The 11,606-nt window shown below is 48.4% G+C and overlaps 1 protein-coding gene and 1 long non-coding RNA gene across 2 annotated transcripts in view; both read right to left on the bottom strand.

The window, feature by feature from the left end:
- LOC135830942 (uncharacterized) overlaps positions 1 to 11,606 on the bottom strand; it is a 92,837-nt gene that overhangs the window by 71,243 nt on the left and 9,988 nt on the right. The window contains exon 5 of the long non-coding RNA XR_010556132.1: positions 9,983 to 10,156. This is a non-coding gene — a long non-coding RNA (uncharacterized LOC135830942). The remainder of the gene's footprint in view (positions 1 to 9,982; positions 10,157 to 11,606) is intronic.
- On the bottom strand, positions 534 to 9,367 carry LOC135806734 (sortilin-related receptor-like). The gene is made up of 5 exons (XM_065320960.1): positions 9,322 to 9,367; positions 7,145 to 7,894; positions 4,428 to 4,604; positions 4,080 to 4,154; positions 534 to 1,505 (listed from the first exon to the last, which is right to left on the bottom strand). Exons 1-5 carry the CDS (start codon positions 9,365 to 9,367, stop codon positions 1,273 to 1,275), a joined length of 1,281 nt encoding a protein of 426 aa, XP_065177032.1. The 3' UTR covers positions 534 to 1,272.

Below are 11,606 nucleotides of genomic sequence, written 5' to 3'. Positions count from 1 at the left end.
TTTGTCACATGCTGTCAACCGATCAACACATACAACGTTGCATGCAAAACGGCTGCAGCCTCGCAGTACGGAGTGCTATTTTGGAAAATGCTAGATATACAGCCTGTACTTATACAGGTGTTCTATCAACTAGTGCCATTATGACAACGGTAGCTGAATGATACATGTACATAAACCCAGGGTCATCATTGCAAGAACCTCTGGGTCTAAGCCCGAAGTAACATTCAACTACATGACTGTATACACCATCATGTATACGCCATCTTCGTAGTAACTGAGTCTACCCCTCACCCACTACTGCCACTGTGACCACAATTGCGCACAAACAGAGGACCTTAGAGGACCTACTTCTAACTACAGTGCTGGCCAAAGAAATCCAACCTTATGAATAAAATTGCACCGGGCGCTACGCAGCCCTAGTAGTAAACATACTGGACCGGTCTGTGCTCTCGAACGCGGCGCTACTTTATTAACGAGGTTGGATTTCTCTGGCCAGCACTGTACAAAATACACACATGCACACACAACACTGCTAGGCTTTCCACCACCACACTAGGTTTTGAAACCGAAGAGTGGCAAAATTCAGGGCCAGACTAGAAAATCTGGGGAGACCTGATGGTTTTTTAAAGCAAAACACAGCCAACACTCTGCAGCCTCACAGCCTCAGGCAGGTTTTCCCGAGTGCACAAAATTAAAAGTTGTTGAGGCACCACGAATACAGTCGGGTGTCACAGAACGTGGGACCCAGGAATGTACGTGTATACCTCTAGGAACACCACAGCCAATAACGTTTTAAAAAGAAACGCAGTGTCAATAGACTCAAGTCTCTGCTTTTCTGGAATACAGATTCTGCTACACACGTATTGCTCACTATCCAGTGGGATGTGCATCTAAGAAAGTGGTACAAGAAGTCAAGGAACTAAGCCTAAGGCCAGATTGCTGAAAGGTTTTGTATAACTGACGAGCCTGACCCCTTGGAAACAACAGCCGTGGATGCGTGGCTCTACTGTAATAAATGTACAGGGGTACACAAACAATTTGAATGCAGAAATAACAACAACAAACAGGGAGAGGTGTAGGAAAATATACTCGGCCCTAGTGAATTTGCTTGTGTATTAGCTTGAAAACTTTGGGTACACTTGTTGAGAGACCTAACTGCATGCAGCTAAAATATGGAGTGCCGTTGTCACCGACGACTTTTCCAGTAAAGTTGCGGCTAACATCTTCTCAGGTATTCCCGGGTCTTCGCTAAGGCCGTAAGGGTGAATGATATCATGTGCGTCTTCTATTGCTGATGTCGCTACACTCGATGGTGGTGCTGATGTACTGATTGTGGTGGAAGATATTGAGATGCCGTATGTCTCGAACCTTTTCGCCAAGTCTCCGCGGCCATCGCGCAAGAGGGTCGGGAGCACCACAACTGCAACGCCACAGATCCAAGGATCGATTCTCGGACAAAACATTCTTCAGATTGCCAAAGGTCCCCAGTGCTTGGCAATACTGGCCTGTACAGCATGAACACACCACACATACGCCCACACACCACGTACCATGTAAACGCCCGTTGCAGGAGAAGCACGCAAATCTGCAAATGAATTGGATGTGCACCCAAAGATTTTCTCGTATAGGAACAATAGCTGATCTGAATCTGAATAAAACAGATCAAGACTATTGCCAGATAACAGTCTAATCCGCACAAGGCAACTGGCGCAGCCATGTGAATCTCGAGCAAAATGGACAAACATGTCCCCAATTATCAGCAAACGGGTGTGCGTTACAGGATTGGCCTGGCAACTTCAAACAGGCACAATCCACTAACGTGGTGCCCCGTCAACTTCAACGGGAACACACCGATACAAACACAGCCCCACAACAGCAAAACGGGAACGCCGTTACAAATATGGTGCCCTGGCAACTTAACGGGAACGCACCAACACAAGCTGGCCTGGCACCTTCAAACAGGCACAACTGACAAAACACGGCATCCGGCAACAGCAAATGGGTAGGTACAGTCAGACCTCGCATAACCGCACACATCTGTTTTCCACAAAAATATCCGGATAGGCGAGGGAACCGGATAACTGAACACACATACTGGATATGCATGTGGCATGTCAAAAGCAGTGGCATCATACATACAGTCATGTAGACGGGTCCTATGCAGTACAACTAGCGTGCACAGTATGTAAAACAAGCGAGAAAAATGACAAGTGCATGCAGCAGAGTGCTGTCTGCATGTACCCAGCAGGTCAAGGACCTCGTTTGCTTGTACAACTCCCTGATTCTAGCTTCTGCAAGCCACATGCAACCGGATACGACGAAGCTTTTTGTACACATTTTACCCAGTTTGTACGCAAAATCTTGCACCGGTATGCGGATCGCGAGGTCCGGTTATGTTGTATGCATAACATATGCTGTACATCGGTAACCAGTGATTTTCTTCCGGATGGCGAGGGATCCGGATAAACGAGGACCGGATAAGCGAGGTCTGACTGTACACCGTTACAAGAACAGTCCATCGCACCAAAATGCTGCTGCCACAACATTATAGCAGCAGCACGCCAGACATGCATACATGGCATTCCCAAAAGCAGATACTTGGAGTCAAATTCATCCATCACACTGTTTGTTAGGGCTGAATTTTCCAGTGACAATAGCAAATCCCACCTAAGGCACATGTGATGAGATCTGTACACCAACTATCGTCACAGAATCAATGCACATTAGTAGAGCATATGAACTCACTTGCGCTCATACCCTGTCACGTAGAGATGCTACTCTACGTGTACTGTTCCGATGTCCATTGGGGTGGTATGCCGGCCACTTGCCAGATGTAGAGCTTTTAAGCCGTACTTTGCCACCGTCTGCTTGCCGTATCATATTTAAATAAGGCCGAGTAAGGTGGATCACTTTGGCAAAAGTGAACACAGGCTTGGTGCTACAGGCATGGGCTGTCATGTACCGGAATAGCCAATACCGGGCATGTTTCGTCGACAGTAGATGGAACTGCGACGGCTCCACCGTATATGGCCGCGTCTTAGTGACCTTCAGGCGCAACGTGACTAAGTCAGGTGCGAGACTCCCAGCCTCCCACACAAATACTCTTTGGCTGTCAAACGAGTGAATACTAGTAGATGATGCTAAATACTCGCTGGCAAACAATAAGCCATACAAGGCCAGTAGTATACTTACCCACAGCATAGCCTGATCTACAATATGACTGATTGGATCGTTGTAAGTATTGCCGAAAATGGATTAAGTCGTCCACTAAAAGCTCTTTGAAACTCGGATGTTGAGCCAATATGGCAATAATAAAATTAATGTAGAAAGGAAAAGGACGTATGGATATGAGTGTAGAGTAACTGTCACTATATACTAAATACAGTCAGAAAGTGCAACAACCAGGCACTAAAACATTTGACGACCCGACTCCTGGCTTCAACACATCTCCGTGGTGTTAAGGAGAGACCAAAGAGGGAAAGGTAATACTGCTTTCGTCATCGTCCAGTAACAAGTAACAATCAACATTTCTTGTTCTTGTGGGACTGTAGCTTCAACTACTAGCTTGTGCTCATTTTCGTTGCGCTTACCTTCCCCTCTTTGGTCTCTCCTTTTAACCTTGAACCTTCCAAGTTGGAAGGCTGTTGGTTAGCGCTACGGAGATGTGTTGAAGCTAGGAGTCAGGTCGTCGAATGTCTCAGCACTCTGTCAGTTTTGTGCCTAGTTGTTGCATTTTTTTTTTACTGTAGTAGCTAGTTACAGTGGTGGACAGTTACTCTTAACTCGTATCCATATGTCCTTTTCCTTTCTAATAAAAGCTCTATCCGCAAATACGCCGAGGCGGCTTGCCGTCTCTCGCTCTATGCCATGCAACACAACTGTTGAGCGAGCAGCTTTTACGCCAGCCCCATTGCACAACAGGTAATAGGCTACTAATAGCGTAACGCAGCTAGGTAAACACGAATCGATGAAAGAGGCAGACTTCTTAGAACAAAGAGACTAGTTGTGAAGGACACAACATTTTCAGCAGTCAGCAGTAGGAGAAATTGCTCTTAATTATGCAGCAATACTAGGCTTACACGTTTGTGTCATGCGTTCTGAGACGGAGTCCTTGACTAGCTCGTCACTGGCCGCACTCAGAGCAGCAGTCGTCACTGGCCGCACTCAGAGCAGCAGTCGTCACTACACATGGGTTGGGAAGCAATGGACAAAAATAACACTTGCCACGCACACATGCACTGCTTACCAGCTAAGTTAATATGTCATACTGTACTGCAGCAAGCAAGGAACTGGCAATACCTGCACCAGGCCTATCTACTGTGACCCATGCCATTGGGAATGAGAAGAGGCAGCATTTGACAGTATGAGCGGTGTGATGAACGGGAATGCATAATACAAGCCAGTCGAGCATTGGTACATGTACTTACGGACGCAAGTTGGCTGCACACCGCTCCACTGGCCGTTGATTTCACAAGTACGCACGGCCGAGCCCATAAGGACATAGGGAGATGTGCACACAAACGTGGTCGTGTTGCTGAACATCAAGCCGTTCACGGTCATTGAGCCCAGTGCCGGTGGTGACAGGACCTGGCAGTCGGTTTGACCTGCACAAGCACAGAGCACAGAGCACAGGCATTCAGTGCATGCATGTTTGGCCTAGGGGTGAAACGAGTGCCAAAATTGAGGACTCGAGTACTCTTTGAAAAAACGAGCGAGTATTCAAGCGAGTACGAGTATTTTACTGACAACATAAAACAATGTACTGCACACACTCTCGTAACACTGAACGTATTACACCTGATACACATGTAGTCTTGCATGCAGCCTAGTGCAGGAAATAGTCTGAACTACGTCTTTTGTTGGTAAGTAGGGACAAGTAATAATTTCACACTTGCATGGGTTATCAGTACTGGTCAGAGTAACAGACGTGCTTGATGTACAAGCAAACAGTACACTGTGCACAAGATACTTTGAGTGTTTTGCGACACGAGTCCTCACTCCTTTCGAATTTTCGAGCAAGCGCTCGAGTATTCGATATACTCGTTTCATCCCTAAAACGTTTGCGTATGTGTGCGTGGCACAGACGTTGGTTTTGAATACATTGTAGTACACGCATTGTGTAAAGGAAATTGATGCGAAGACTGCCTCAACATGGCCATGCAAAGTAATAAAATAAATACAGCAGTGAATAGCGGTCAACAGTAGCTCTCAGGGGCGTACATAGGGCGGTTCCCGGGATGCCCGGGAACCAGTAAAATAATTTCGATGTGGGTAGATCTACGGAGAATGTTTTGATCAAGGCCCAGCGTGCATGCAGTGCATGCATGCCTAGGCGGCGTAGTCGCCTGCAGTCCGCCTGACCGTCCGAGGACGGTGACAAGGCAAGGTGTAAAAGTGCTGCTGAGGCATTTTTGTGACACAGCGTAGATCTACTGAACTTACTGGGTGCAACGAAGTCTCTACATACGAGTTACAGCGATTCCTCGATCTCAGAGTCATTTCCTTTGCAGTTTGTTTCGACAAAGTTGATTACATTTTTGACGACGCTTTCGCTTTGTGGAAAAGAAAAATGAAGAGTCGACATCCAGAGGGCCAGCGCTCTATTCAGAGCTATTTTGAGCAGGAGGCAAAGCGTGTAGCCAGTGACGAAGGTCAAGCGATAGATGAGATTGCGGACGCACCTGACTTCCAAGTGGAGTCTGCAACGAGCAGCACAGAGGACGGAATCGTCGGCGAAGCTGTAGAGCGACCGTTGTTGGAAGCTGCTGGATCATCCAAGACTTAGTTCAGTGACATTGGAGTGTGTTGGAAAGGATATTCTGAAAGTGTACCTCCACGGTGGAATCCCTGATTCCTCCGAAATTTGCCATACATGGAAAAGATTTCCGTCATTGACAATCATTGTGCGCCACTAGCTGCACTGAAGGCGAAGGATTTCGTTTCCTGTGCGTGTCCAGACGGGTGGCAAACAGCGCCGCTTTCAACTATCCTGGTTGGAGGAGTTTCCCTGGGTAGTTTTTTGACCGGCGTTCCATGGTGGCTTCTGCTTGCCCTGTGTAATGTTTGCTCCAGGTGATTCGAAGTTTGGGCAGCTTTACCGCAGTCCTCCCGAGAATATAACCCGACTCAAGACTGAGCGTGTGGATGTGCTTCAGCGACTCGTTTCACGGCATAACATGAAATCGTCCCGCTGAACAAAACATCCATAAAAAATGCCTTGGCAAAGTTCAGTCTTTTTGAATCAAATATGCGTAGCAGTGACATTATCCAGCAGTTTATGCAGAAACTCCATCGGATACCTATAAGAGCACTAGCCGTGTGGAATTATGTTGGTTGATCAGTTTGCATGGGAACCACTCCTAGAGGCGAGCGGTGTACGCCCCTGGCTCTACATTTTGCTTGTAATAGAAGTCATTAGCGTCAGAGCAAGAAGAGGGACAAGACGAGTCAAGGGACAATCCGGAGGACGCAATACCATACGACCAACTGTTTGTTTCTACCAGCGTTATTGTACCGTCGACACAGCTCTGACGACGATATACTGGGCGAATGCCGCGGGGCCTCCCAGCGTGTCAGCGGCAGTGGGTGATGGGCAGATAACAAGGTAGCTTGCGGACAACATCGGTGGCATGAAGCCTAGTGACTGCCAAGCGTCTTGGCGCGACGGGCGAGCAGTACAGTGTCATGCCCCAGGGGCTGCTGTGGCTGTCAACGTCGGCGGGTCGTGAGGTGCGTTCGCAGGCCTTCATGGCGCTCGGACAACTGCAATACTAGTACACAGACTCTCACTACTAGCTACATAGTACTCTGATTCTGGCACGTTATTTCTGCATTGAATAGTGATCGATTTTCCGCGCCGAATATCCGACGCTGCATGCATGTCCAATGCGCGTCAACAGTACTTCACACTTTCCTTTTCCCGCGTTATCACCCACAGCTGTCTAAAGGAGTTAATCAATATCGTCTACGGAAGTGTCCTCGCAATGGTGATGGTGGTGTGCAGGAGGGTCTAGTCGGCTAAAGAGCGCAGTGTGGTGGTGGAGGTGACTCAACATTTTCTTCAATGGCCGAGAGCTCTGTCGCACCCTGTAATAATAATAGAAGTCATGGCACTACTATGAGTGCTGCTGCTGCTGGTGCTTACCTGGAGCTGGTGTGACCTTGCCTGGCTGGCAGTACTGTGCATCACAGCCATCAGCACACTGCTGCTGGTGCTTACCTGGAGCTGGTGTGACCTTGCCTGGCTGGCAGTACTGTGCATCAGAGCCATCAGCACACTGCTGCTGGTGCTTACCTGGAGCTGGTGTGACCTTGCCTGGCTGGCAGTACTGTGCATCAGAGCCATCAGCACACTGCTGCTGGTGCTTACCTGGAGCTGGTGTGACCTTGCCTGGCTGGCAGTACTGTGCATCAGAGCCATCAGCACACTGCTGCTGGTGCTTACCTGGAGCTGGTGTGACCTTGCCTGGCTGGCAGTACTGTGCATCAGAGCCATCAGCACACTGCTGCTGGTGCTTACCTGGAGCTGGTGTGACCTTGCCTGGCTGGCAGTACTGTGCATCAGAGCCATCAGCACACTGCTGCTGGTGCTTACCTGGAGCTGGTGTGACCTTGCCTGGCTGGCAGTACTGTGCATCAGAGCCATCAGCACACTGCTGCTGGTGCTTACCTGGAGCTGGTGTGACCTTGCCTGGGCAGTACTGTGCATCAGAGCCATCAGCACACTGCTGCTGGTGCTTACCTGGAGCTGGTGTGACCTTGCCTGGCTGGCAGTACTGTGCATCAGAGCCATCAGCACAGTCGTACCAAACACCGTCGCAGTGCTGTGATGGCAGGATACAGCCACTGGAACGCAGGCAGGGCAGGTAGCCAGACTGGCACTGCAGTTGAATGGCTGGATACACGTACCCATACACACAACACACAAAGCAGTCAAGAGATGAAGAAAGTGTCTGCTCGGCACATCTTTTGTACAGTCAAGAGATATTAGCATATTTGGAGGAGGTGGTAGCCTAAAACAGGCTCGACAAAAGTTACCGGCTTATGCCAACAACTCAGCGTTCTGGTAGAGTAGACGGTTCGATACCGGAACGCCTTGACAGCCAAATTTGTATAGACCCAAACCGATCATCAGCGTTGATTTTTCACTCGAAATATGTTTGTGGAAGGAAACTGGCATGTTGAAGTTTGCTCTGGGGCCAGAGTCAATCGAACTGAGCCACTCCTTTGTGTTGACCCATTGCCTCCAAGTTGCCCAATTTTTCGCTTCAAAAAAGTTCAAATCAGAGGTGGCTCCAAACCGGACACGTTTTAGAGTGCACGTCAAATTCACTCTGGGTCTGAAATTAGGTAATTGCTATCGCTCCACGACGGCCAGTACAGAGTAACAATAAGCCTTGTGTGTGCTTCCATTAGTTTTGATTGGTATGCGGTGCTTTATTGGCAAGAGGCGAGCCGCTGTTTACCTGCGACAAGAAGTTGATTTTTTGAAAGTCGTAAAACTCAAGTCGCAGTGCGAAGCAACACGTCAAAAACTCACCTGCTTGGTATGGCGCGTCTGGTCATCGCAGAGCCATGAAATATTGGCTCGGAGTATAACACATCGTAGTCTCACTGTGACATATGTTTTCTAATCAAAATACCAAGAGAGAAAGTGAATATTGAGTCCGTTCCGGTTTGCAACCTGTGTCCTATTTGAAACCGTCGACTCTACCCGGTGAAACACCCTAACCATACACCTACAAGTATAACATACTTGGTCCGTTTCATCGCAATTGTCGCTTATCTCCCACGCACCTTTTGACAGGTAAAATCCAGTCCGATCTCAATATCTAACTCATATTCGTTTGGGAGGTTGTGATGGCAAGATCAAAGGAGACCAGAAAGAAAAAAACCATCGCGACTAGCGCCAGTGGCATCGCGATTCATACAATTTTGATGGGAAAGTGGGAAACTTTTCGCTGCAGTGAATGCACACATTCACTGCAGCGAAAAGCCAAGCGCAGCTCAAAGACCGGAACTGTAGCAGGGGAAATCGACATCCTGACCTGGAGAGCGTGACAGTCACGGCCAGGCCAGCCAGCTGAGTTGTTTGAACTGCAATGTTTGAACAGCAATGACCTGGTATTCTTTGCAAGCCTGCAAACTGATGGCGAGATGGTGGCAAAGAAGACATTGTCCGACCTGGCTCCTGCAGTACAAGAGTCGTGGTCAGCGTATCCAGCAGAGCGTATGACAGCTGTCTGGTGAGGGATGTGTGCCTGATTCAAAAACATTGTTGAACACACAATACTGTAGTGACAGACGGGTCACGCTGCCCACGTTCCTCCAAGTGCCAAAGTGACAGCCGCGACTGTTCCTTTCCCATCGCTGCTATACGCCAAGCGGAGAAAGAAAGAGATACGGTGCTCTACGCCAGCAGCTATACACACCAGTGAATACGGTACTCTACGCCAGCAGCTATACACACCAGTGAATGTCAGCTCAAGTGGCATCAGCTCGAGTGATACAGAGCCAGAGTCGGATAAACTAAAGCGTGAGTGCAAGAAGGCGCTCCGTCGCTGTTTTCTTTTGTACATTTTTTTTAACCTTGCTTCCTTTCTTCGACTTGCTTCATCAGATTCCATCGCTGAATTTATTTCTTGTGGCGGACAGAAATCCTGTATCATGCTTCTTCACTATGCGTATTGGAAATTTTACAGAGCGGTAAAAAAACTCCTGTTTTTAGTTGCGATAGATAAGCGACAATTGCGATGAAACGGACCAAGTATTTCCTAAGGACTCAGGCTGAGATGCCCGACTGGTCCTGGGTCCTGTGATTAGCACGATCATCATTTGTGATGATGAAAAGTGGCAGGTAACACCCAGACTATTACATGCTCTGTAAATAGGAAAGATGAACGCCACCAGAATCTGCCTTCCTACAAGCCTGAAGCTTCTCTACACAAGAGGGATATATTGGCTCTCTTGAAATTCAACTTACGATTACATGAGGCAGCTGCCCCACTCCAGGAACCGTCAATCTGGCAGATGCGCACAATGCTTCCCTGCAGGTTGTATCCGGAATTTCAGCCGAAGACGACGCTGCCTCCAGCAGAATAGTTTGTGCCCTGGGAGTAGCCGTTGGTCGGTTTAGCTAGCGGTGTGCACACACCGGCTGTACACGTCACAGGCACGTACACACACAGGCACGTACACACACAGGCACACACACACACACACACACACACACACACAGGCACACACACACACACACACACACCTTGACCTTGATACACAAGGATTCTTCATTATTTGCCACGTTTGAGCTGAGCTGCGATCATCGCGCTTTGTTGCAGTGTGCTAAAAAAACAAGAACAAAAAAACGGCCAAAAATGTGGGGCGGCTAAGGCCGCCCCAGCCACCCCAGCTGTGCCGGCCTTGCATGCCTGGTGTACGGTTTGAAAGATGAAAGATGGAGCTCTTGTATACACGGGCCTGGAAAGTCTGCTTCGCCTGCTCGGCAGCAGCTTCGTAGTGGTGGTCAAGGGTCGAAGACCGACGGATACGGATCAACTCCCCAGTGATCACACCTTTACCCATACTACGGGGGTGGTTACTACCGGCAAGCAGATACAGGAAACGATTGGTGACCTTGAAATGAGGCTTCACCGCCATGTAGCCCTTACTACGGAAAACTGTGGTGTCCAGGAAATCAATGCCATCATGTGCCAGTTCATGCGCAAACTCGAGGGCCGAACACTTATTAATCCTGTCTAAAGCGCGCTGAACTTGACCTTCGCAACCATGCAATGAAACAAAAATGTCACTGATAAAGCGTCTATAAACCTGAACCTCTAAACCCTCCCCCTCTAAGATCGGCAAAATGTACCGATTCTCCAAATACAGCATAACAATGTCGGCATAGACCACTGCTGCAGGCGAACCCATGGCAGTCCCTTGGATCTGCGGAAACAAATCGTTATCGTACACGAACCCGTTAGTCTTCCGAATGACTGACATCAAGGAAGTCACTGCTGTTGTTAACCGTGTACGAAGGGCCGGGGGCATCCACCTTGTATACCTGTGTGTGATATACCACGACAATGCCACGTGACCGAGCTCGTTGGGGATGTTGGTGTAAAGGCTGGTCACATCTGTACTCAAAAATAAATGATCGTCCCGCACAGGCAAACCTCCTACCAAGTTGATGAAATCCGTAGTTCAGGCCAGAACAGTACTTTCCTCACGTACATACAGGTTCAGTAGAAAGTCAATGAACTTAGCGGGATAGTAGCCAGGACTATTCAGACTAACAATAGGCCTAACCTTCAGGGCACAGGGCTAATGTGTTTTGATAAGTCTCCTGAAAACGGGCATGCGCCCCCGGTGCGACTAAGAACAGTGACATATAAAAATGGTCATACGATGCCCAATGCGATGCCTAGTCATGGTGAGTAAACAATTGACTCGGGTCGCAAACACGAAGTCTCAACACAGCCTTGAGCCTGTTGGTTGCCATCGGCAGTCTAGCCACATTTTCATCTAGCCCCTCAGGAAGAAAAAAACAGTCATTTATAATGTTGGGCATTGTGATGCTGGGCACGACCTATATCATCATTGTGAGA

The sequence above is a fragment of the Sycon ciliatum genome, chromosome 1, assembly GCF_964019385.1.
Source record: "Sycon ciliatum chromosome 1, ocSycCili1.1, whole genome shotgun sequence".
Classification (NCBI taxonomy): domain Eukaryota; kingdom Metazoa; phylum Porifera; class Calcarea; order Leucosolenida; family Sycettidae; genus Sycon; species Sycon ciliatum.
Note: the sequence above shows the minus strand (reverse complement) of the source record. Positions and strands in the feature narration are given on the sequence as shown.